Here is a 27,449-nt window from a genome sequence, read left to right as displayed (position 1 = left end):
AGGCAAAATTCTAAAAAAATAATCTCTACTAATTTGAGTTTTAATCAAAGCACAACTAACTTAAATATTTAAATCAAAGATATCCTAACCAAACTAAAATAAACATCATTATCTTAACAATAATATAGTTATAAATAATCTATTTAATATGAATCCAAATTTAAATTCGTATGCATGTATTAAGCCATCATTTTACATATACACACACTAGTTCAAATTTATACGTTGAGTTGATTTTCTTGCTTAGATTCCCCTCCGATGAACATGGATTATTATACTCAAACATTAATTTACTTCATGAAAAATCCTTTTGTTTTCACATAAATGTTGTAAATTTTTCTTTCTCACCTATCTTTTTTAAATGTATAATTATAAAAGTTATATAGATAAAAATATTTTTAAAATATAAATTTTTATAAATCATTTTTATTGAAAAGAAAAAAGAAAAAGCATAATAAAAATATATAACTATATATAGAATATTAAATGTTTAGAAATTGATACATGAGGAATATAAATGATAAAAAAAAATCTAAATCATAATTTGCAAATCTCCCAATTAAACAAAAAAAAATCTTAATATTGATTTTTAAATTCACATAACTCCAATTAACATTATTTTTAGTTATGAATACAAAGTATAATCATTAATTTATAATTATATATATGTACCACTGAAAATTCACCCAATTATGTGTATACCCTTTAATAAAGCTAACTACCATATATATTATATAAAATTTGAGTTATTTACATATGTATAGATCTTTACCCTATATATCATTAAAATATATTATTATATGTTAAATGGCTAAAAATTATATATATAAGTTATTAAGTTAATATTTATGAATATATACTCTAAAAAAATTAAATTTATTTTATTCATTATATCTAAATCCTAAAAATTAACATGCGAGAGATGGTTTAGAAATTTAAATAAAATTCTTTTTTATTATTAAAAGTCATTATTTATATAATGCATAATATATTTTAAAGGTGTATATAAGGTATATATATATATATATGTGTGTGTGTGTAATAAATATGACAAACACATGTTTGTTACGAGTGAGAGCACAACTGAACTTGATGGCACGTAATTCACACGTCTCAACAAAAGACTCATTATTGTTATTGTGCCCAATTTTTTTACAGTGGATGGCCTAATGCTACAGAGCTATGAAACTTTTAGCATTAAACCAAAACATTTAGAAATATTCACAGGAAAAAAAATTAAATTAAGATAATTTTGAGGGGTGTATACAAGAAAAAAAAAATCTTAAAAATATTCACAAGAATGCTTATGCAATTATGACAGTTAACGGGGGTATAAATGCAAAAGAGTTCCTTTTGGAATCCTTTTAATACGAAACGAACTTCTCTCTTCTTCTCCACCGTCTTCATTCTCTCTCTCTCTCTCTCTCTCTCTCTCTCTCTCTCTCGCGTGCGAGCTCGAGCTCGAGCTCGTCGGCGATGGCGGGGAACGATTGGATAAACAGCTACTTGGAGGCGATCCTGGACTCTGGGCCAGGGATCGGGGCGGACAAGAAGTCGTTGTTGCTCCGGGAGCGCGGCAGATTCAGCCCCACTAGATACTTCGTCGAGGAAGTTATCACTGGCTTCGATGAGACGGACCTTTATAAGTCTTGGGTTCGGGTTGGTGTCTTCTACTGATCTGGACTTCGTTTTCTCTTTTGTTTTTTGTTTTTAATTCCTGTGATTGCTCCTCTGTTTGTAGTTTTTTCTTTTCTTTTGATTTAATTGAATGTGATTGAGTTTGTGGATTTTGTTTTGTTTGAGTATTTTATCTTCCGGTAAAGTGGCTAAAGTTGAGGTTTTTCCCCCTTCTTGGTTACTGTTTGTTTATTTTTTTTATTTTGGTTTTTCAGGATTCAGTGAGTTGATTTTCTGAATTTTCATTTTATTTGATATCTTGGTGTTGAGAAGTTGATTGAAGATTGGATTTTTGGATTGTTAACTTGGTGACTGTGTGTATGTGTGTGTGTGTGTGTGGGTTTTAATTCTTCAGAATTGTGTTCTGTGATTTGATGAGGCTTGGGCTTTTCCCTATAATTCTTAATTTTTGTATTGATGTTTGCTGAAATGAGTGCTGATTTTTTTTTTCTTTCTTCCTTTTTGTGTTTGTGTTTTAAAGTCTACTCTTATTTTTTGATGTTATTGGAATGCTCACCAATTCATTAATTTGACTTCTTTATTTATCAAAATTTTGATTTGGGATCATGTTTTCACACTTATCTTTAGTATATTGCGGTACTCATTCTCCAGTTTCTTTCCACTTAACTGTTTGGTCACATATGTTTGTTTAAGTTTGGCTTGTCTGTGGGAATTCTTCTTAATTTGAAGTTTTGCTTTTTTGTAAAATGTGGTAGGCTGCATCAACAAGGGGTCCACAGGAGAGGAACACAAGGTTGGAGAACATGTGCTGGAGGATCTGGAATCTTGCTCGCAAGAAGAAACAGGTATTATGTTTTGTTCTGCTCATGCTGTTAGTCGTAGTTCTATCTGATTATTTGAACGGAATACCTTGTGGAGCTTGCCCTTTCAGCGTTCCATGTTTAACTGCTTTCAACATGCCTCCTGAATCAAGTGTCGTCTTTAGTTTAATTTCATTGATCAGATCCAGTTTAGAGAGAAATGTAGGATTGAAAGACTATTATAAAGAGAAGCAGAAGGATGATGATTGAAAATGAAAGTAGGAGGATGCTAAATTATTCAACTATCAAAACAAAATTTATTTATTTTAGTAATGTATCTATGAGTTTGACATAATAAGATACCCATGTCTATATAAAATTTAAGGGTGGTGAAAACCACATTATTATTGATAAATTCAAGGGTTTTGTAATCTCATCTATAAAATTTTATATAGGTACATGAGATTCTTTAAATCAGCATTCAGCTTCCAGTTAAACTTGTGCTTAAATCCTTAATGTATTCAACTACCATATAGAATTCTGCTTAAGGAGATTTGTATTTACTTTTATATTGAACACCTGATTTAGTTCAATAGCAGTGGAGAAAGGGCAATGGACTTCCTTGAACATATCGTAAGGATCTTTATGATTATGGTGCTCTTTGGAGCTCAACTTAGACTTGTGCTGTCCTGTGAAGATTCAAACAAGTTTGTGGGCTTAGAATAGTTGAGCAGCCTTATATGCCTGCAACAACTATTTAGTGAGGGTATCAATTTGTAGTGATTCATGAAAAGTTTTCGTGGTAGAAGCTTTATTCAATGTCAAAAGATGTAATGAGAAATGCTAATTTCATTCTTTTTTTCTTTGTTTAGGAAGTTATTATATCGCATTGCTCATTGTTCAAATTGTATTATTTGCATACTGTAGTTCTTTAGTATGATTGTAACCTGGAACGGAATGGATCATATTTAATAAGATTTATCTGTTATCTTCTCTGTTCTTAAGTTTGAAAGTGAAGGAAAATTAGTCCTTTTTTTTTCAAAATTTTCGACTCTAGCTTTTATGTCTATATTTCAGGAGGAGTGTGTGATTTTTAGGTTTGCAGCTACTCATTTTGTTCTTATGTAGATTGAGAGTGAAGAAGCTCAGCAGATTTCTAAACGTCGTCTTGAACGTGAAAGAGCCCGCCGTGATGCAACTGCTGATATGTCTGAAGATCTTTCAGAAGGAGAAAAAGGAGATCATGTGGCTGATCTGTCTTCTCGTGGTGGCAGCACAAAAGGAAAATTGTCCAGGGTCAGTTCAGTTGATGCTATTGAGGCTTGGGCTAGTCAACACAAGGACAAGAAATTATACATAGTTTTGATCAGGCATGAGACTTACCTTGCAGCTGGAACTTTTTATATGGAATTTTAGGGATCGTATATATGACTGCCATAAAATCCCAAAATCATTCGTTTCTCATCTTCAAATCTATTCTTGAATGGCTGAACCATGTTATTTCTTGGGCTTGTGATCCGGACAAACTATGTGCATAAACATAAGGAGAATGGGAATCATATTCAATTCTCAAGCTCCATGAACTCACAGAGTTTTTTTTAGGTTTCATGTGTATTCTCTTTTTTTTTTACAGAGAGCCTTCTTTTTCTTTTTCATTTAGTAGTTCATACCAATGTTTTGGCTGTTAAGTTTTAAGAGGTGCATTCATCAAATCATGCTCTGACCAACAATTTGAGCGTCATAAAATTATGTGCTTTTACAGCAATCGCATGCTTCTAGCAAACATGCATTTTATATAGCTTTGATAGGAGTTATTATCTGAGGTAATCATTTAGAATTGATGCACCTTACAGATAGCCCATGCACCTTACAGATAACTTTTCATTATATCACTTTTGATTCTTTTGAGTGTGCAAGTTCTGATTATTATTTTAATCATAATTTAAAATTGATGCAGTATTCATGGGCTTATTAGAGGTGAAAACATGGAACTTGGTCGTGATTCTGATACTGGTGGTCAGGTAATTTCTGTGAAGATGTAATTTTGCTTTATTGACATTCCACCTAAGATTTTATTAAGCAACAAAGTTGTCAACACTATGTGCCTTCCTAAATTGGAAAATCTTGGGATAATCATTTTCTTTTCATTATCTATGAGATGCCACCTCCATATTTAACTTTTGCAAGGTCAAGTATGTCGTAGAACTTGCAAGGGCTTTGGCCGCAATGCCTGGAGTTTATCGGGTTGATCTCTTGACCCGGCAAATATTGGCACCAGATGTAGATTGGAGTTATGGAGAACCAACAGAGATGTTAGCCCCCAGAAACCCTGAAAGTCTTGTGCATGAGCTGGGAGAGAGCAGTGGTGCATATATTGTCCGCATACCATTTGGGCCAAAAGATAAATATATTCCTAAAGAACTACTTTGGCCACACATTCAAGAATTTGTTGATGGTGCTTTAAGCCATATCTTGCAGATGTCTAAAGTTTTAGGTGAACAAATTGGTGGTGGCGAACCTGTATGGCCTGTTGCCATTCATGGTCATTATGCTGATGCAGGTGACTCAGCTGCATTACTCTCTGGGGCACTGAATGTGCCTATGCTATTCACTGGCCATTCCCTTGGTAGGGATAAATTGGATCAACTTTTGAGACAAGGGCGCCAAACAAGGGAAGAAATAAATGCAACTTACAAAATAATGCGTCGGATTGAGGCAGAGGAACTTGCTCTTGATTCTTCTGATATTATTATTACAAGTACAAGGCAGGAGATAGACGAGCAATGGCAGTTGTATGATGGCTTTGATGTGATCCTTGACCGTAAGTTGCGAGCTAGAATCAAGCGTGGAGTCAGCTGTCATGGGCGTTTCATGCCACGAATGTGTGTGAGTATATCTCATCAAATTATTTTTTAACTGCGTTATGGAATCTGTGCTACTTGACATTTCCATAGAGCATGAGATCAAATGTAAAATACTGCATACACAGCTTATGCCTGCAGATCAAATTATTCTACTGTTATTTTTCAGTTCGATTCTGGCTGTTTGTTACTTGAGACTTTTTGACATTTGCAGATAATTCCTCCTGGTATGGAGTTCCACCATATTGTTGTACATGATACAGACATGGATGATGATGTGGAGGGAAATGAAGAAAGCCCTGCTACACCAGATCCACCTATTTGGTTTGAGGTTTTATTTGTATTTTTTATTTTCTCTATGAGCTATTTATCAATAATGATATTATTCTTCTAATTTAAATCATCTATATTATTGCACTGCAAAAGGCAATTAAGGTGTTCTGTTCTTGGTTGTCCGCTTTTTGTTGATATGCATGTCTCAGTTATTTCAAATTTCACAGATAATGCGCTTCTTTTCAAACCCCCGCAAGCCTATGATTCTTGCTCTTGCTCGACCTGATCCCAAAAAGAACCTCATTACACTAGTGAAGGCTTTTGGTGAATGTCGTCCTTTGAGGGAGCTTGCAAATCTTGTGAGTTGATTTTAACTTATGGTTTTTGCTTGATTCTATTTACCATACCTGATATTATAGTCTTCAGTGCTTTAGGATAATTGTTGTTTTGAAAGTGTTGCAAAGAGGTTTTAGCCCTCTTCTTCACATTACTTGTAAATGTTGCAGACATTGATTATGGGGAATCGTGAGGATATTGATGAAATGTCAACTACAAATGCATCTATGCTTACTTCTATCCTCAAAATGATTGACAAGTATGATCTATATGGTCAAGTTGCATATCCTAAGCACCACAAGCAATCTGATGTTCCTGAAATTTATCGTCTAGCAGCAAAGACCAAGGTGCCCTCTTTCATGAATCCAATAACAAACTGCTTTTGAAACATTAAATTACTTCATTATATTAACATGTATATTGTCAGGTATTTTATAATTCATCTTATGATAACCGATCATTGTAATTGCCTCCATTATTTTGAGTTAAGGTTCTCCCAATAACCTTAAAATTTTATATTGCTTAATGTCCGATTTTTTTTAACTGATAAATCACATGCATATCTATTGATGGTCCCAAGTTGCATGAGGATACATTAATCTGATGTTGCATTTATGTACATGTGTGTAGTCATTGCTTTGCATCAGATACTTTAGCTGAAAAAAAAAATTAGCCTCGGAAAATTATGAAGAACATCAAAATATTTCCCTGATTCCGTTGCTGAAAAAGTACAAATTTGTACATACTTCATTTGTCACTTTTGCTACTCACAATCATGACTACAAAAGCAGTTATGTTACTTAGTGAATTCATGAAAATTTTAAAGGGTAGAAAGTGTCATATGGTTACTATCTAGTGTGAATGAGTTTGGCTGGAAGTGTAACCCTAATAAATATGACTTTTCTTGAGTGTTTGTTTCTCATTTCTTCTTCATTATCCATTTTGGATAATTAGCTTCTAGGTCAATGCTTGAAACAAATGTTTGACTTTTGCCTTTGTTTTCCAGGGTGTTTTCATCAATCCCGCTTTCATTGAACCATTTGGTCTTACATTGATTGAGGTGATAATTTACTTCCATTATTTTTTGTGCTTTATTCTTGTCATGTGTGATTAATTATTTCCTAATTTTGTGGTTCTACATTGCCAACTGGAACAGGCTGCGGCACATGGTCTGCCTATAGTAGCCACAAAGAATGGAGGTCCTGTTGATATACACCGGGTTCGTACTTGTTAATTACATTTTATTTTATTTTTTATATTATTGAGAAGAACTCGTTCTGTACTTTAGTTATTTCCCTAGGAGTTTCTGTATAAAATGTATGAGTTTGTATGAATCTTAATCTTCCTTTTTATTGTGCCGCACGCTAGGTTCTTGACAATGGTCTCCTTGTTGATCCCCATGATCAGCATGCCATTGCTGATGCACTTCTGAAGCTTGTTGCTGATAAGAACCTCTGGGCACAGTGCCGACAGAATGGACTGAAGAATATTCACTTATTCTCTTGGCCAGAACATTGTAAGACTTACTTATCTCGCATTGCAACCTGCAGACCGAGACAACCTCGATGGCGAAGAAGTTATGATCTGTTTGAAAATTCAGAGTCGGAGTCACCTGGTGACTCTCTGAGGGATATACAAGATCTATCATTGAACCTAAAGCTTTCAGTAGATGGTGAAAAAGCTGAAGATAGTGGAAGCCTTGGTAACACCTTAGATATCATGAATAAGATCGATTTTTCGAAGAAAATTGAAGAGAAGAGTAATGCCAGTAAACTGCCTATTTTGAAGGAGGAGAAAACACATCTTTGTCATTGCTGTCGACACAGACACTGAAACTGATTTCATTGAGGCTGTGAAAAGCATTTTTGATGCTGCTTGTGAAGATAGAATATCAGGTTCTATAGGCTTTGTTCTATCTACGGCATTGACAATATCCGAAATCCACTCGGTCCTTATGTTGGGAGGCATTCCTGCTACTGATTTTGATGCTTTTATATGCAATAGCGGCAGCGAGCTCTACTACCCATCGGCAAACTCTGAGGACCTGCTTAGCCCTTTTGACTTGCCTTTTGACCTCGACTTGGATTATAATTCACAGATTGAGTTCCGCTGGGGCGGAGATGGTTTAAGAAAGACTTTAATTCGTTGGGCTGCTACAGTTGTGGACAAGAAAGGGGAAGTTGAAGAACAGGTTGTTATTGAAGACAAACAGCGTTCGGCTTCATACTGCCATGCATTTGAAGTCAGAAACCCATCTTTGGTAAAACACTTTTCCTTTTTTATGCCAACTGCAAAAAGTTTGAAGCTTAAGAATTAAAATTTTGCTTTGTGACAAGTTCAATATGTGGATTTATGATTTTCTTTTGACAACAGGCTCCTTCTTCAAAGGAAATTCGAAAGATGATGAGAACTCAGGCACTACGATGTAACGTGATATATAGTCATGATGGAACTAAATTGCATTTCATTCCTGTTCTGGCTTCTCGGCCTCAAGCGCTCAGGTGCCTTTGTCATACACTTTATGTTTAAAATTATGATACCATTGAACTAGTAACGAATCAATGCACCGATATCGGTTTTCTAGCTCTGACCAGCATAATTTAGATAAAATCTTTCATTTATTGCGAATGCTTTCAGGTATTTATATGTTCGATGGGGCATAGAATTGTCAAACATGGTGATATTTGTTGGAGAAAATGGTGATTCAGATTACGAGGGTTTTCTTGGTGGAGTTCATAAAACTGTCATACTAAGCACATTGTGCCACAACACTGAACATAAAGAACTACATGCAAACAGAGGCTATCCTTTACAGGACGTCGTCGCTTTTGACAGCCCAAACATAATTAGAACTGGGAGCGCTTGCGGCAGCAGTGACATAAAGCTCGCTTTGTGTAAACTGGGTATACTTTCGGATTAGATTCACTGAATGCCTACTTTTGTCCTTTAAATTGTGCATGGCTTCATCAAAATCAGCAATGTCGAGAATTGCTGAAAGAAGGTAATCTTCAGTTTCATGATTTTTCTGTTACATTGCAATTGCAATTTATGCATTATAACATTTTCACCTTCTTTTTTTTTTTACTGCAGAAACCAAAAGTTCTCTATCATTGAAGTTAAAGATGGTATCATCGTCAAACCAATCAGACATGAATAAGATTAAAACTGTAAGTTTTATGAAGATATTATGAAAGTAAATTTCAGTAGATGATTTCATTTATCTGAAATTGTCTATCATACTTCTTTTTGTGTGATGTTCTCACTTTTCAGAAATGAAATGTTGTCATGGTTTTTCACTGATGCATATGAAATAAAGTATACAAACTTTTTACTGATTTGAATCTTTTCGCTTTTCTGATTTTACATTTGGTGTGATTAAACTTTACTTATTCTTCGAGCGATAAAAAATATTCATAATATCGAAAAATATCTCATCTTTGTTCTAATCTGCATCTGAAAAATCTGAACTATAGTTCTAATTAATTGTAAATCTTAGTATCTTGTTTATATGTATTTATCAAGTACATCTGTAGAGGGTGGTGTATTGTTCAAACATGCCATGCATTCATTGTGCTGAAATTACATTCTTACCCCTATGGTTTTGCTTTTATTCCCATCAAACCTTTATTTGCAAAGATGTACTTTTCAGTGTTAGAGTTTACTTTTCTAATTAGAATTAAAACTTTACCGTCCTTGTTAATATGTGATGTAATTTTTCACTTACTTAGGGCTATATATGTCATTTTCTATATATATAGCCCCATCCATGCAACCTGATTCACCATACTGTATACATTTAAGATGTCAAAATTACATATATACACCCCCCTAAAGTTTTTGCTTATCTACCCCCATAAAACACTTATTTGCACATATAAATTTTGATGTTATTAGGGTTTCACTGTAATCATATTTACCCTTGTACCACATGTTTTTGTGTGATATTAATTCACCGAACCCTACATAGCATATCACATTTTAGATGCCAAACTTACATATATACCCCTAATTTTTTCCTTATATACCCTCCTACACACACACACATTTAGATATATATATATATATATATATATAATCATGATATAACATGTTATGGGTTTATTATATTGACTTCCAAATTTCACATCTACAAACCTTCAACAAACCCTAAATAGTAAGTACCATGCATCTTTATTCATCACAAACCCAACCCTAATGCAAACCCTAAACCAAACCCTAGAAACATTTTCACTAGTCTTACAAGTTACAACAAACAAACATAGGCACACATAAACATAGACCTGGACTTAGAACTAGACTTGATTCATCTTTACTACTTCTACTACTGGTTGACAAACCTGCAATTCCTCCGAACCTCACCGGAGTCCTCTCCGGCCATACCAAGCCTTCCCATGTTAACCATAGCCTTAGTAAAGTCATCGAAGAATGCAAATGGATCCATGGCATAGGCTTCAACAAGGAGGGCGATATCAGCATTGTCGGTCAAAAGGGCTTGGTCGGACGGTAGAAGGCCTTGGCCGGAGAGGATGTTGGAGTAATAGTTATTGTCGAAAGGTGGCCGGAGTGGTCAAGTCAAGGGTGGCCAATGTCGAGCTACCGCCGGTGCAAAGTTGTTGTAGTGATTGGATGAACTCGGTGTTAGTGATCGGAGGTTCGCCAGCGTTGTTACTGCCGGAGAGTCTTCCGGTGAACGTCGCACACCTTGCTTTTCCAATGGTATGTGCTCCTATATATATATATATATATATATATTAATATGTGATTAAGTTTTAGATAATCTGAAAATAGATTGATTGTTCCATATATATGTGTGTGTGATTGAGTTGAATAATAAAGTGAGGAATAATAATGGTTAAAAAGTGGAAAATAATAAGAAAAAAAAAATACCAGAAAGGGCAACCATGTCTTTGGAGGAAAGACCAACGTTGTTGAACTTGTTGATAAGAATTGTTAGTGTGGAATTTGGACCCGGTATGTTATTGTTTGCTCCGTTAAGGCTTGCTGTTCTGCTGTCCTTCCTTCCCATCTCCACCTCCCACGTGGGCCCTCCTGACTGGGTCCACGTCATCATCACAATAATCCCAAAAGAAAACAAATAGGAAATTTTGTGGTATTTATAAATACACACATAATAGCAATGTTGCGGAAATTATCATTTTGCCCTCCTTTCTTTCTATTATTATATATTACCACTATGGCATTAAGAATAGAAAGGAAAAGAAAAGAAAAATGAAGAATATAATAATTCAATTAAAGTTAATTAAGAAATTTTAATATATGAATTTAATTAGTAGAAATTTTTTTAAAAAAATTATGTACCAGTAGTACAGAGTCTCTTGCTGCAATGGCTAAGGTATCAGCACATGATACAGTTTGAGGACATGTTAACTCAAGTTCGGACTTGATTGAATCAATTACATCGAACCCTCTCAATGAATTCTGGTTCGGTCCGGCTGTTTTTTCTCCTACCAAGTTTTGTGTATCATCAAGCAGAACAGATGCATCACATCCCTACAAAAAAATAATAAAAATAATAAATAAAATTGCATTATTAGCTAAGCAGTATTTTTTTATCATCAAGGTAATGTTAATATTTAATACTAATTTTGTAATATTTTAATTTAATTATTTAAAGTGAAAAACAAAAAAATGAGGTAATTAGTAATTATTAATTATTAAGATGAAGATATTAAGGGAGCTAGCTTACAAGAACAAAGCAGTCATGGAAATGAAGACGGAGGAGGGAAGCGGCCATGCGAGGATCACCGGAGACAGCTTGTTGAACTCCGGCGAAAACTATATCTTCAGCTTGAGGACAACTACTTTTGGTAAAATTTTAACTGAAGAGTAGGAATGGAAGAAACATTACCATTACCATTACCATTATCATTATCATTACCACCGTCGAGACATTCTGTAGTTAAGCCATTTTGGACATTGGCAGCAGCAAGGCTGAGGATTAAGAGGAGATCATAAGCACAAGCTAACAACACTATTACTGCCATGTTCTTCTTCTTCATTGCTAATTACTACTTGTGTTTGATTTCTTTGTTTATTTGTTGAGACCATGAGTGAGTGAGTGAGTGAGTGAGGTGTTGGTTTATATAGAAGAAGAGACAATGGCATTTGTTTGGGGAAAGATGTCATGCATGAGAATGATGGGGTGGTGTACGTTCTTAGTGTATATTATTATTATTATTATTATTATTATGGAGAGAAAGAGAGGTGAAGAAGTGGTCAAGGGTGGTTGGTTGTGGGCTCTATCCAAACAAACTTAGTCATTTGTGGTTACTGGAATATGGTCAAGAGAATTGTATTATTATTATTATTATTATTATTGTTATTATTATTACGTGTACATATATTATTATAATTCACTTTATGATCTTCTTCTTGCGTTGTGTACTAATAATACTCTTGATTTTATTCCCTTGATTTTGAGACAAGAGTGTGAGATTGGGTGTGGGTTGGTTTTTTTTAAAAAAAAAAAAAATTTATTTGGAAAAAAGGAAACATCAAAATGAACATTTATCAAGTATTAATACACAACCAATGATTTTCTAAGAGATTCATAAATAATTATAGACTTCTTTTGCCCAACAACAATATCAAGCAAGAGTTCGTCTTCCCAATCTTACAAAAGATTAGAGTGCCTGGTGGTTGAACATACTTTTACTTTTTTCACACTAGACTCACCAAAAGAGCTCTCTCAAATTTCTGATCTAATTAAACCCAGTATCTTTAATTATATTAAAAAAAAAACATATTTACACTACGTATCTTTACCATTTTTAAAAAATCTCATGTAACATAGAAGAAAAAAAATTATAGTAAGCTTATATGTATCTTTTGAGATTTACTATTACATATGTCAGAATATATATATATATATATATATATATATATATATATATATATAAAGGTATTATGAAGCAGGCAAAACAGCGTAGTTGGTGAAACCGTGTGTCCACTCTGAGCCACAAGAAAGAGTCAAACAAAAAACACATTCTGGATATTACATATTTAACTTTGCAATTGAGTGAAAGAAAAAGTAAAGAAGGAAGAAGTGTATCAAGTGAAAGAAGAGCAGTTGGTAACTTTCTTTTTGTGTTTGAGTGAGTAGGAAAAAAAAAGAGAGAGAGAGGTTCCAAACAATGATAAGGGAAAGACCAACCACTCAAAAACAGAAGAAAAAGGCAACAAAAATAAAGGGAGTAGGAGGAGCAGGAAGCATACAACAGATTTGAGTCTTCATATCAAACTGTTTAAAAATTTAAAATAGACTTTGTGTCACTGAAAACCCTAAAAAAACACTAGAGTTCTGTCTATGCAGAATTAAAGACTCATTACAACATCTGACAGTTTAATAAATACAAAAAAATAAAATAAAATATTATTCCAAAGACTGAAAAAGGAGAAGGACTAGAAATTTTTTCAGTGATTCTACAACCTAGTCAACATTATGGGTTAAACATGAAGAGGAATGCAAAATCAGCTCCTCTTTTTTGGGATTTAGGGTTTGATACTATTGCAAGGCAGAAGTTCTCATGGGACTTCTGATGGTAAGAAAGTAAGTCTTTAAGGCACCACTCCGGTTTATATCCGGGGCGAATTGGTTCTGCTCGCAATAAGATAGCTCCCCTCCTATCGGACCTCATCATTGGACCGTGTCCGTCGTCTCAACGTCAAGAACCTATGAAAGACAACAGTCAATGGGTTGTAAATGTCAAAGAGGATATACTGTTCCTAAACCAACTTTATAATTTAATTATGTAGTTTGACATTAAAAGAACACAGGAAACAAGTAGAAGAAATTATGGAAAAACAAAATGATGAGTTTATATCTATAAATGGGAACATGTGCAAACATATTGAAAATTAATTATCAGAAAACCCTAATAATTATATTCCATGGGCAAAAGCTTATGAGTTGTGATCAGTTTATATGAAGTACTCCCAAGCTTTATTTGGCACCTGAAGCATCAAGATAACAACCCTCTCTTTAAAATAACATTATCACTGAGGATATATGAGATGGTCTAGTTAATGCCGTGGGCATGATCAACATAAAATTCCTAAATTGGTATCACATGAAGAGATTACTGTAGGTTCACTATCATCTGTGCATCTACTACAACAACACTTCAGTGTATCATTGTCTCTGATTCATCAAAGGTCCTTCAGAAACCTTCATGTATAATATGCATTATTGCTAAAAGAAAACCTATATATATATAGAACATTTCCAGTTGAAAAATAACATGAGGTGACACTCATTTGTGAGAGAGTGCTAAGAACCTGAAGGTTTATTTTTCCACATCCACTCTTGAGCAGCTTGAAGTCCCTGCATAGATCCCAGAAAAGAATTAAATGTAGAACACTTCACCTAGGAAATTTAAAAAAAAAATGACCTGGCAATTGAATAAATACCTGTTGAACTCGACCTGGGTCAATAACAGAAGTAGATGTTTGTAATTGCGCATAATTCAGTTCCTGAGTTAAACAAAACAGAAGTAGAAAAATGTAGAATTCCATCTAATTAATATATACAATTGACAACATAATCATATATACCAATAAAAGTTTCCTAAAGTATATCAACCAAAACCCAAGCATTATGACTTCTAGGATACTCTACTAGAAGGAAACAACACAACATCAAACCACTCTCCAATACAAGAGTTGCGTTTGAAAGACAAGTTCAACAAATTTCATACCACCAAAAATATAGCATTCTTAAGCTAACATATAACATAACTCAAATGTAACTCTTATTGTAATACAGATAAACTTGGAAGGGATGTGTTTCATTCAGATAAACAAGCCTGCCACTGAATGTTCTCATATGAGTAAATCACTCATCATTTGTGAGGTCCAATGGTGAAAACCCAAAACATACCAGGAAGATGCTGGAGGATGTACCAGATACAACTAGTATAATTCAACTTGGTTCAATACTTCAATTTGTTCGATGTAAAAGTTAGAAAACTACTGCTGCGGATATGGAAAAAATGGAATGTGTATTTTTCTAGGCTGGAACATACCTGAATATTAGGTTGGCTGGCCACACCAGAAGCTTGATACTGCAATAGCAAGTTAAAGGCAGTAAACAACTGAAATATGTGTGTTGAAACATAAAACTCAGTAACAAATAAACTTCTACTTACCGCCAACTGGGGCTGGAGGAGCTGCATTTGTGGCGGCTGATTGAGCTGCATCTGAGGAGCCACCTGTTGTACTTGTGAAACTTGCCGATTGGGGGGAATCTGTGTGTGTGGCTGCGTCTGAGATGGTGACTGAAGCTGTTGGACAGCCAACTTTTGTTGCTGCTGCTGTAAAAGCAATAATTTCTGTTGCTGCTGCTGTTGTTCAAATAACACCAACTCATCTGGCTTCTCCCACTGCATAATGCAAGAAAAGGTCACAATATCAGAACTAAAGAAAAGAATGACATCTTGTAAAACAAGTTCAACTGAATGCACAAGATTCTCACCTTACTTTCACGGGTAGTACTATTATAATAATATTTATACCCTTCAGGAGATGTGTGTTCTGTCCAATTACAGGTTAGAGGAACCACAGGAGTTGCTGGAAGTGCAGGGGTGGTAGATGCAGCTGAAGGAATAACCACAGCAGTTGAACTAGTGGTGCTGCTTGAGGCTGATTGTGGTGTGGCTGATGTCACCCCAGTCCACTGTGGCTGCAAAATTAGTGAACAGATTAAAAGCAATCCAACCTAATAGAAAATGAATTAATTGCTGACACAAGTCCAAATAATATATATTTTTTTATAGAAATCAACAACAAACATAAGCAGAACTCAAGTATCACAATGATAAAGAGTCTGGTAACAGATTACCTGCTGTTTACCAGTCTGTGAACTTTGTTGTTGGTTTATACTTGATTGTTGCATTAAATGCAACTGTTGCTGAAGCTGAGAAATTGCCTGCTGAGATGAAAGAACGCTTGATTGTAAAGCTTGTGCCTGTTGTTGAAGTAAGGCCTGTGATATCTGAGATGGCAATTGCTGAATGGGTTGCTGAAGGAGTTGTGACATGGAGGAAGCAGCAGGCACAGGTTGAGTAGCAGCCCCTGAAACACCTAACTGCTGCAAGCTTAGAGGAGGCTGGAGAGGCGTGGCAGAGGCATTCTGTTGAAGTGGAGGATGTGAAACGGGTGGTTGGCCACTAATACCAATTAAGTTCTGAGATGGTAGACCCTGACTGGAAGGTAAGCCACCAGAATGTGGGATTGGAATCTGACCAAGTTGCTGTGGTGGCACCTGCAAAACTTGTCCTTGTGATTGTGAAACCATGTTTTGTTGGTTGTGCAGTGGCTGAAGGGAAGGTGGCAAATGTTGGGGAGATATGAACGACTTTTGTGCAGGTGATAATTGCTGACCAGCAGGCTGGTTTTGTCCTACAGGCAGGTTAAAGTCCTGAACAACACATTTAAAGAAGAGATTTAGACTTCGCAAGTTCACTACTTGTTTCCCCAGATTTCAAGCAGGGCAAGAAACCTCACGCACGGAGTATATACATATGGCATTCCACTTACATTTTGCGACGGAGGTGGTTTCCCAGCAACACCAGAAAGAGAACCATTTGTGGGACCACTATGGCCACTTGAAGAATCCGGCTAAATTTTCAAAAGAGGCAAAACATGAGTAACATAAGACAAAGCTTTCCTTCTATCTATAACTAGCAAACAAGATGAGAGATTTCAGCAGACTTACTCCAGCTGAAGGCATAGGGATACCACCTTTGCCTGATTTATTGTTGCCAAATCCATCCATATTAACTTGAGAAGGTGCTCCCATTGACTGTGGACCCATTGGCTGCCAGGCATTTGGTGGCATCCGCCCACCAACAGGCTCGCCAAAGTTGGGACCTGGCCTGCAACATAAAATCCGACTACATGAAATGGAAACTCATGGATTTTCATAATCTAGGCCGTAGAGAAACAAAGAAGAGGTATACCAATCAGGACCAATTATGCTACAGTGAGAAAAGTACAAACATCAGCATTTACATCTATGTACTGTTTGTTGGTTTCCCAGGAATGCAAGGTAACTTTATCTAGCAATTAGAACCACTATCTATATTGTTAAGAAGGGTATGTTCATTGGTATGACCAATGATATCCATTTGCTGGTTTTTTTTTTAACCTGGAAATTTTTGAAAGATGGATCCAGATCCCTTATTTTCTTATGCATTTATTCAAACAAAATCTAGAAAAAGTCCACTTGTATTAAACACAGCCCGCCAAAGTGAGCTTTGCTTTAAAAATTGTCAAGTGGGGCTCACACTGTACATAAACATAAATCATGAATCAAATAGTCAAAAGATCTTATACAAAAGCATAATTATGTTTACTTGGAAAAACAAATGAAGGATTCTTCTCTTTATCATCACATTATGTGCTTTACTTCAAAAGTTTTGCTCAAGTGACATGTTGAGAATTTCTGTTATGAGTTAAAATGATTCCACTAAAGCTTACTCCTGGCAACCTTTGAAAACATACATTTGTGTCAGAATGAACATACCTCACGGCCGGTGGTGCTTGTGACCGAGGACCAAAACCAGGACCTCCAAATGCAGGGCCACCCCTAAAATAGATTTGAGCAAAAAATACAAAAAAAATGTCAAAAACGAGAAAACCAAGATCTCAATGTCACAAACTTCATAGGGGTCCAGATCTAACGATCCTTATAGTATAATCACCAGAGAAAAAATAAATAAATAATGGAAGGAATATATATATATATATATATTTAAAAAAAAACTTGTGATAACCTTGACTCCCCAGCCCTGGGCTTTTTTGGATCAGCAAACCGAACAATTAATGGCTGATCACATCCCTAACAAAAATGAACCACGATCAGTGACATCAGAGCTGTTTATATTTGACAAGTTCCAACAGATAAATTGAGTTTACCCTCATCACATATGTGCCATTAAGGGCAGACATAGCTGCTATTGCCATCTCTCTGCCAGAAAACTTTACAAAACCACATCCTACAAGATTTTGGTAAGGAAAAAAAAAAAAGTTTCATGAACAATCAAAAGTAGATAATACGGCTGCTGCTTTCTGGAAGTTATAGGGCGTACCACGACTTTGCTTCAACTCATCTCTCATAATGTACACATCTTCCACACGACCATAAGGAGCAAAAATCTGTGAAAGAATGATCCAGAGAAGAATGTCACTGGAAGATATACTAAAAGAGAATTGCTCTCATCAAACATAGTGCAAGTGGAAGAACTTCCAGCCAGTTTGGAAATCTGCATTAAAATTGTCAACCAAACTAGAAAGCAATACACTATTAACTTGTGCATACTGCTATAGATAATTTCCTTAAAAGATAGGATCTGTAACAAGGCTTACTTCCTCAATTTCCTTTTCAGTAGCTTGCTTATTGAGTGATCCAACAAACAACTTGTGCTCAACCGCACCTACAGAACCAACAAGAAATCCCAATAATAAATGAACAGAACTACAGAAGCATGCTATTTAACATTGACTTCTTACTAAACACTGTTCACTAACCCAATGTGCATCACAGGAGAGCAGAAACCTCAAATAATATAGAAATACATTAGGCATGTAAACCTAAATTAGATACATGAATTTAAGGTATGCATGAAAATGAATAAGCTACTTTTGACAGACATGAAAATTAAGAGATGAATTTTAATAAAACCCGATATGTAAATCTTCTATGAATATTAACACACACAAAATATAAAAACCATTAAAGTTTTATCAGCACTACATTCCTAAGCTACACCACATAGCATTAATGTTCACACATCATATCCACCCAAGACACGAACAATTGTAACATGCACATCAAAATCCAAATTATTGTCTCATTTGGTGCACAACATTAAAATCAACACCAAATTATAATCACATCATCCATTACAAAATAATTTATTTCTATCATTAGTTTTTAATGAGCTCTCCAATTCAATTGTGCAATCATTGATTGCCACAAGAATCAGTTTCAATATAGGCTTCAGCAATGGCTAATGAAGTTTACACTTGCTCATTATAAATGACACTAGTGTGCAATGACAAATCATTTTCTCATAAATCCCCTATAATGAAACAAAGGGTGCATTCAAGCTCACTAGCCACAATGTCTCAAAGATGGTGACAGTACTCAATGGTAGGGTACAGGATGGAGAAATTGGAAGCCCTATTGCAAGTGTAATAAAGACACTGCCATAACCTGTTGATCAAAAAAATAGTAAAAATTCACATATGAATCGTGTTTACATCACAATATAAACATAAACCAACATCCCTCACAGGATTAGAAGTAGACATGCTTGAACCAGCTGAATAAGAATATAAATTACCAAGTATCTATGGCCAAATTAAACATGTCATAAGTCTACAAAAGAGGCTTTTAAAAAAATTACCGAGCCGTTCCCGTTCTCCATCAGCATATCTAACTTGTATAGGACCTGATCCCTAAAAAGCCAAGAAGCACATTGCTTGAGCATAATATAAAAACATGTGAATAAATTTGAACAGATTAGCTTGATACTCACCCCGGGTAAAGTATATTGATTATGCAATGCCCTAATTGCTCTATCAGCTTCCTCTGAAGACGCATATTTTATGAAACAACATCCTGCAAAGTAAAGGCTTTGTGTATTGACTTCACCGGCTACAAATGTTTTTTATTATGAAATTTATAAAGAAACTATTGATTTATACATATTTTGATTAGAAGCACAAAGGATCTCATCCAAAAACTTGGTCAGAATATTCACGTCACATGCATGGTCATCCACAACTTACTGATGCAAAAACAAAATTAGGGTGGCAACCCAAATTGTCATAGCAGAAAGTCCACCAAATCACAATACAGAAGCAGATCAGTCACAGAATAAACAGCTGCAACAAACAAATATGCTCTAAATGGATCAAATAGCAATTCATCTAAAAACTAGTGGTGTAAATATAATATAAAAGTCCACTTCACATGAAATAAGATACCTAAAATAAGCTCAGCATGGAAAAACTATAGTTAAAGGGATCCAATGTTCTGCAAAAGTCAGAAGAGCAAGTAACAGCATTAGCCAAGTCTCTTCAGCTGTGAAATAAGGTAAACACCAAATTTTTTTCCCCTAAATGATCTGCTTCTGTAATAAGAAAAATCAAAACGCAGACATCCAAAGAATCACAAACAGTTTGAGGGAAATTCTTGAATCAATTGCTATAACTAGTCAATGAGACTTGTTTTTAACTTAAAGGCCATGTAACAGAAACCTGATAAACAAATATTGCTGTCATGCCATGCTTGAATTCTGAAAACATGCTTAGGAAGTTATAAAAGGTCAGGATAACACCATATTTACATCCAAGGATATACACCACTAATATGAGCAAAAGCAAGCATTATGCAATCTAGTGAAAATCAAAAGAATCTATAATAGCCCAACTAGTAGAGGCATACACCTCTTGCGCCTCGAGGCATACCGCCTCATATAGAAAGGTGTAAGCCTCACATATTGAAGGAAAGGCGTACGCCTTGGGGCAATTTTCTTCCACCTTGCCTACAGGCGCGCCTCAAGGCATATGCCTCATACGCCTTTTTAAACATTGGCAAAAATCCAGAAACGCAGCAAAGCTTATCAATCATTATCAAGCTTCCATCAGTTCATCACATTAATATATATAACAGAATCGTTTTGGGATACCAAAGAACAGAAATGAATAATTCCAAATGCTGGCATATAGAAAAGAGCCACATCAATGTGGAGACAACAATTTCAAACAGAACAACTCAGCAGGCCATTCACCTTTCATACACCCACACATGAAGGTCATAGGGAGCTTAGAGGGCCAGTTTTACAATAACATATGAGATCAAAAACCAGAGAGAGATTCTTATACAATTCAAGGGCAATGAAACCTAGTGTATTTAGAAACCCACATGAAAGAAAGACAAAACAGAAGTGATGATGTACAATATTGACTATATAAAAAAACAAAAGGAATAATGGAGGTTTTTATATAAAAAGCAAGACAAAACAGAAGTGATGAAAGCAAGATGTTCCACTACATTGGATTTGAGCATTTAGTCCAACATTAACATGCATTCTACATGACACATAATGGAGGTTCAAATTTCATGCAAACATAATACACCACAAAGAGCCTGAATGATAAAATGAACCATTATCCATGTATGCATCTGGAACTCACAGTCCTGATACCAAAAAGAACAAGCCATTTTATGCAGACGGCATATGATATTACAACCCCAACCAAGCAAGTATAAGATCTGTGTTAAAAGGTTTCAAACTTGATCAACACATGCAAATTACAGCTTGGCACTCACAATGCGCCATTGCAAACACGAAAGCTTATGCAATGAAAAATTCCAGTCATAATTCTCTCAATTTTTTAATTGAAAATAAGGTAAGAAGATGAGGCAGTGATCTGTTTCGTGCACTTCAACTATTAAAGATGATGAGTAGACAAAAATCTAACAACTTGAATACCAGAAGTTTTCTACAGAGAAACATGACCCCCAAAAAAAAAAAAATTTAAATCACATATACAGGATCCTAAAGTATGCGGCAAAACAAGAGATTGGCTCAAAGGTAAGAGAATGAAAGAAAAGACAGTCAAGCATAACATTTCTGTCAGTATAGGCCTATGGTTAGTTCTGAGAATGCAGCCCTATCCTGACAAGCAAAGACATCACTTGCGCATCCCAAACTCATCAAGCTTGAAATACTTTATGACGAAAAAAATTTAAACTTGAAATATCCGAGACGCAAACCACCAATAGCATATACAGATAAAGTTGGCCTATCAAAGGGAAAAGGGAATTATTCAAGTAAGTGACGAAGGAGAAAGAACAGCTCCAGGTAAAGGTTGGCCTATTATCCCTTTCTAATAATATTTAGCCAATAATTCTGTAACTGTAGCAATATCAGGTGCAAAAGATGGGCACAGATAAATCAGAATGAAATCATGAGACATTGTCCATCATCTAAAGGATATTCCCTAATCAATTAAACTAATCTTGAAAAGAAGGCTAGGCCTTGTCAACTGGAACTTACACTTAGACGTGCTTGAAGAGAAGGCTAAGCCCATGAGTTATAGAACAAGAAAGGCAAGCTCTAAGGTATTTTTTTAGTAATCAAAGGAGCACCTGTGCAGCTATTAAAATCAATTATTTATGCACAACCTAAAATCATCTCTGGATTTCTAGCCAGCCATTCCACCATAACAGTATTACGTTAAGCATCCGGTTCCACGCAAAACATCATCGCAGTCCAGTGTGTAACACAAAATGGAAATGCCACATCTCAACATGTCACTTTTGGCAGTTACTGAGTGAAGTTAGGTAAATTGTACATCTCATAATTGCCTTTCTACGTGTCATCTAAAGGAAGAAAGTGCTCACACAACATCAAAACTCATCCATCCAACTTCATGGATCAAAGACTGAAACATCAATCAATAGGAGAAAAAAAAAAGGTGAAAAATCACGGCTCCAAGCAGCACAATCAACTTTAGAAGCAATCAACTTATAACGTGGAAAGGAACATCCCCACAAAAAAACAGGCACAACAAGTTTTGTACCACCTCATACAACACCATTCCATTCATCTCGAAAACTTTCAAGGTGACCCATTTCCATGAGTGAATACATACAGATCCATTGAACAAGAAAGGCCACTACTTCGAAATAGGTTTGCTTCATATCAATATGCAAAATCCCATAGCACAATACCATGACGCATTAAACACAAACCATCCAAAACCATACACACGAAGTAAATGTACACACATACATACCGACCATTCACATGTAACTCATTGAAATCCAAACTCAACCTTCCCAATAAAATACAGTGGCTATAATTGCACTAGAATTCAGCCCAAAAAAACACCAAAACATAACTTGTTATCCATTCATTCCAATCAAGCTAAAGGCAACTTATATTGCCACCACACATGACCATCCAAGTGAGGAACATCATATGCAAAATAACATCCACCAATACCAAATTAAATGGTCATAAGGATGCTCCATCTTACAAATACAAGCAACTGACAAGATGTGAAATAGGACAGATAAAAAAAAAAAGACAGAGCAGTGAATGTGTTTCCAACCTCAGCATTCGACAAAACCTTACACTTTGCATCAAAAGGTAATTCTTTCAGAGCCTCACTAGATGAAATGTTTTTATCTACGGCAACTAAAAATTTTATAATTCTAACATCATGATTAGCATATCCACAATAGACACGAAATGCTGTGAGTAAGCAGATCCCTTAAATTATTTCAAGCCATCTAATACTACACATTGTCAAGTTTTTCAAAACCATGCAAGAGCATGACCCCACTCACACCAAGATACGCCACAAGAAGAGCACATTCAGAACTTGCAATCTTTAATTAAAAAAAACAATCAAGAAACACGCCTAAACATCTATTTCACCAGCTGCAACATAACAATGCACATGACCACACATCATCATGTCTTGAAGCCTGAAAAACCTAAAGTCATATATATTAACAATGGTTATGTTCAAGAATGAGTTAAATGTCACCATTGCACATGGTATTACAAGAGCAGGACTTGATTTCAGACAGAAATCTGACTGCTACAAGCAACAACCTAGTATAAGGTTCGCATATTCTTTTTCTTCTTCAAGATTGAACATGGCAGACACTATGAGATTGTGCAAAGCAAAATAAAACTGGTGATTGTTCAAAAATTTATTTAGGCGGAAACACGAGCTTATGCTTCCTTTAGCCCCTCAAGTGACCTGAAAAAATTCCAAGCATAGATCATAATATGTCAAATTAAGCATTTGAGCGTACCTTGTTGCTGGCCAGTTCTCTTATCTTTAATTAAAGCTACTTCAATAACCTCTCCATGCTCCTCAAATAATGGCCGAATCTAAAAACAAATGAAAACATAATTAGATGAATGAACAGCGTTCCTAAGGAGAAAATGCTGACAATCAGAAACTAAATAGACAAATAATCACGCATGGGGCTCGTCTATAATATAATGAAAACTTATTGGTACTGCAGTAGAAAAATCACAACAAAAATCAGAAGGCAATCAAACGCAGATTGAAATGGAAAAAAGTAATTGTATTCATCTAGCAAAATAGGTTGAATAACCAATCCATGGTGCAAATTTAAGATAGCAGGAGAAGCATTGAAGCTTCCATTAACGATACCTTGGTTCCAAAAGCCACTGGGATAGGATCCACAAAGCCAAGACATCATGATTTTCAAACAAGACAATTTTTTTAAGAAAAAAAAAAATCACAATCATTAAGAGTAAAATCAACAAGTAAATAGTCAAGCAAACGAAGATTAAAACTAAAACCAACAAAGCAAAAAGCCAACTAGAGTTCAGAAAAATCCTTCTAGTTTAGACAGCCAGTTAATTCTATTGAAGCCTAAATAATCATTTGCCCTAACAGGGCCCCTCTAAAGATCATACATGCGCAGAAGTGAAAAAGAAATAAAGAAAATGCAGTGAATCATTACAGGGCATACAAAATATCATGTGTAAAATGTAAACTCACTTCTTGTTCAGTTGCGGTCCTTGGAACTGATCCAATAAAGAGTTTAGCAAAATTACCACCTTCTTGATAATCTGGGTACAATGAAGAACAAATTGTCAAAAAAGAAAAAAGAAAAAAAAGAAAAACGCAGCACTACAAGAATTTAATATTACAAATAACGCAAAATAATAGTAAAAGAATGACTAAGTACCTGGTTAGATAATGTTCAATTGTTACTGCTTAATGAAGAAATAGCCAGGTGAAACAAACTAAGAACAAGTAAGAATAGGTTTGCAGACATTACAAGGCTAACAATTTGAAGTGATTTTTAACGAAAGACTCAAGTGCCTCAATAAGCTGAAGAATGTAGTTATGTTCAGATATCTCTGATGTCCAATTGGCAAGAATTAAGGTTAAACTTGATGACAGGGATCTTCAACCATACCCAACTCAGAATTAATGGTTTATCAAAGATATACTTCATCTTGCAGATTTACAATCCACCAAGACGGAATCACCAATAGTTTCAAAAATGCAAACCAATCTCTTTCTGCCAGTTACAGTTCATTATGAACCAACTCTTCAAATTATACACGAACATGATACACCATAACAAAATCTGTATTATACCCATTAAGTTAAACACTTGAATCTAATTTTGATAGTTAATATGACGCAAAATAGACTCTTCAAACTACCAATAGGGTATCAGGTAATGAAAATTTCAGCTATCTTCTTTCCTCATGAACCATAAGTGAGTAAATAGTTAAAGTTTCTTAAGCATGGGAGAAAATAAATTTGAGCTTGCAAATATCTCAAATGTATAACTCAAAAATCTCTCTTTGCCACAATAGTAAATGTAACATCTAAAACATTATGTCTTAGTTTAGATAAACAAACAAAATATTTTAAGCTTGAAGAACCCATATTTCCAACAATACATCCCTAACCAACTAAAAGCTGTCAATTTCTCACATATACAGCAGATTTTATTTTATTTGACTTTGTTGCTTGGCAAATTCTCTACGTGAGACCTAATGTAATGCCAGACTATATTTTTATATATCATGCATAATTGTATTATTCATATATAGAAAAGTGAAATAAAGGACAGGAAAGATTCCATAAACAAATATTGTCATGAATCAACCTAGAGGTGCACCTCACCCCAATACCCTAAACACTAACCAGCAGGCATCAGCTATTGCTTTAAAGTGATGAATTTCGATAGCATCTACAAAACCCCCAATAATGATCAAACCAAAATTTAATACTAAACACATGAGCTCTTCTTGTGAGGGAAACAATTCCAAGAGCACTCTTTTCCCTAGCAAACTACGTTACTTACTAAGAAAAACACAATAGAATTACAATTAGACAATTGAGAAGTTTTTCCAAATAAAAAAAAAAAGGGCTAGACAATAAACCCTAACCCCCAAGAGAGAGCAAAAATCAGCGGCAAAATAAGAAATCTACAAATTCAAGCTACATAGCGAGCCTCCAAGGCCCTGAAACCCACCTCCGCTACGCTTCTGTCCAAATGGCGGCGTAGGACCCCGAAATCCGCCGGCATGCCCACCGCGAATTCCGGGTCCTCCACCAGGCGACGGGTACTCATCGGGATGTCGGTAAGGGTGGTGGCGCATGGCACCACCCGAGAATCCCTCTCCTCCGCCAGAGAACGCTCCACCACCCCGGGAGTGACCTGGGTACCGATTCTGCTGGCTAGTTGGGCTTTCGGCAGATGACCATCTCGAAGGCATCCTGGAGTGCCTTCCACCACCGTCCCCACCGCCTCGATCTCCACCACGATCACTACGGTGCCGATCCATGGTGGAAAAACTAGGGTTTTGAATGCTCGGATCGAAACCCTAACAAAAAGAAAGGGATGAAGAGTAGAGCATTTAGCGATAGAGCTCGTGCGGGTTTTCCTTTTTTTTTTAAGGGGTAATAATGATGGATATTTTCGTATTACCCCCTAAAACTTCTTGAAATATTTCTTTAGTCCTTCAATGTCTATACAATATTGCGGAGAAGCCCTTGTGGAAGTATTATTAGGACAATTTACATACATACCTTTTAAAAATGCATATTTATATTTATGCATTTTTATTTTTTTTATTATTTTCATTAAATTTTTGTCAGAGTGAGTTAACTTTGAATTAATGTTAACAAATTATTTTTTGTTCACTCAATTCAAATTTTTAGTAAAAATTTTATGGTTCAAATTTAATGTTTTTTATTTTATTTTTTTTTATCAAATTTCTCTTATTTATATTTAAATTAAATAAATTGTAATAATAATAATAACAATAATAAATATAATCAAATATGTGCATTCTTTAATTAAACACAAGCATTTTTTAATAATAAACAGCCAAAAGTTTAATCACACTAGTAAAAATTAGGATATATTCTGATTAAGTTAATTAATCATTATGGATGATAATATTAGCTCATTCATCACCTTTAATCCAAACTATTTTTCCCTTGAAATCTCAATTATTAAAACAAAAAAAAAAAGAAAGGTACAACATAAACAAAGAGAATTAATTTTGAGTATGTAATTTCTAATCAAAATGAATTTAAATAAACATAATTAAATTATTCCAAAATCAATTGGACAACCCTGCAAAATGACCCATCAAACATGAAGCTGTGAATCTGAAAACATGCTTTCAAGAGCCATCAATAATAACTTCATCTTTTAAAATAACAATAAAATAAAAACATTCACTAAGATATCCCAACTCTGTAACCTGCCTTCTTTTTCTTCAGTGTTAAATGAATTGAAAGAAAATTAAGAATTAAAAAAAAAAGATATCAATACATTTTACCATTCTGCAATGACTGCAAAAAACATAGACAGAAGAAAAAATCAACAGAAAAGACTTGAAAACAACAAAAGAAAACAATCCAAGCACACACCACTGCAGATTTTCAGTTGCAGAAAAAATATCAACAAAATTTGGCT

At 35.0% G+C, this 27,449-nt stretch overlaps 3 protein-coding genes across 3 annotated transcripts; 1 reads left to right on the top strand and 2 right to left on the bottom strand.

Moving 5' to 3' along the window:
- Positions 1 to 1,412: 1,412 nt before the first annotated feature.
- Positions 1,413 to 9,208, top strand: LOC120268866 (probable sucrose-phosphate synthase 1). The gene is given in 15 exon segments (XM_039276126.1): positions 1,413 to 1,659; positions 2,394 to 2,483; positions 3,567 to 3,808; positions 4,396 to 4,459; positions 4,626 to 5,324; positions 5,514 to 5,630; positions 5,800 to 5,931; positions 6,079 to 6,255; positions 6,915 to 6,968; positions 7,065 to 7,127; positions 7,277 to 7,693; positions 7,695 to 8,168; positions 8,282 to 8,409; positions 8,546 to 8,909; positions 8,999 to 9,208. Coding segments are annotated over 14 exon segments (3,123 nt in total). The 5' UTR covers positions 1,413 to 1,476; the 3' UTR covers positions 8,829 to 8,909; positions 8,999 to 9,208.
- Positions 9,209 to 9,986: 778 nt separating this feature from the next.
- Positions 9,987 to 11,991, bottom strand: LOC120268399 (peroxidase 40-like). The gene is given in 5 exon segments (XM_039275825.1): positions 9,987 to 10,460; positions 10,462 to 10,634; positions 10,796 to 10,961; positions 11,228 to 11,419; positions 11,616 to 11,991. Coding segments are annotated over 5 exon segments (810 nt in total). The 5' UTR covers positions 11,664 to 11,991; the 3' UTR covers positions 9,987 to 10,229.
- Positions 11,992 to 13,146: 1,155 nt separating this feature from the next.
- Positions 13,147 to 26,408, bottom strand: LOC120268807 (flowering time control protein FCA). The gene is made up of 19 exons (XM_039276073.1): positions 25,995 to 26,408; positions 24,497 to 24,567; positions 23,775 to 23,853; positions 19,471 to 19,553; positions 19,339 to 19,390; positions 18,296 to 18,363; positions 18,019 to 18,085; positions 17,846 to 17,925; positions 17,704 to 17,768; positions 17,454 to 17,516; positions 16,644 to 16,803; positions 16,466 to 16,546; positions 15,768 to 16,346; positions 15,402 to 15,608; positions 15,076 to 15,309; positions 14,953 to 14,991; positions 14,339 to 14,401; positions 14,207 to 14,252; positions 13,147 to 13,601 (listed from the first exon to the last, which is right to left on the bottom strand). Exons 1-19 carry the CDS (start codon positions 26,305 to 26,307, stop codon positions 13,594 to 13,596), a joined length of 2,358 nt encoding a protein of 785 aa, XP_039132007.1. The 5' UTR covers positions 26,308 to 26,408; the 3' UTR covers positions 13,147 to 13,593.
- Between the last annotated feature and the right edge of the window lie 1,041 nt (positions 26,409 to 27,449).

Source organism: Dioscorea cayenensis, chromosome 9 (genome assembly GCF_009730915.1).
Source record: "Dioscorea cayenensis subsp. rotundata cultivar TDr96_F1 chromosome 9, TDr96_F1_v2_PseudoChromosome.rev07_lg8_w22 25.fasta, whole genome shotgun sequence".
Taxonomy (NCBI): domain Eukaryota; kingdom Viridiplantae; phylum Streptophyta; class Magnoliopsida; order Dioscoreales; family Dioscoreaceae; genus Dioscorea; species Dioscorea cayenensis.
Note: the sequence above shows the minus strand (reverse complement) of the source record. Positions and strands in the feature narration are given on the sequence as shown.

Coding starts and splice junctions, on each gene's coding strand:
- LOC120268807 (XM_039276073.1), bottom strand. CDS start 26,307: ATGGATCGGCACCGTAGTGATCGTGGTGGAGATCGAGGCGGTGGGGAC. Junction 19,554..23,774: donor GAGAACTGGCCAGCAACAAG/GTACGCTCAAAT, acceptor TTTACTTTGCAG/GATGTTGTTTCATAAAATAT. Junction 17,769..17,845: donor ATGGCACATATGTGATGAGG/GTAAACTCAATT, acceptor CATTTTTGTTAG/GGATGTGATCAGCCATTAAT.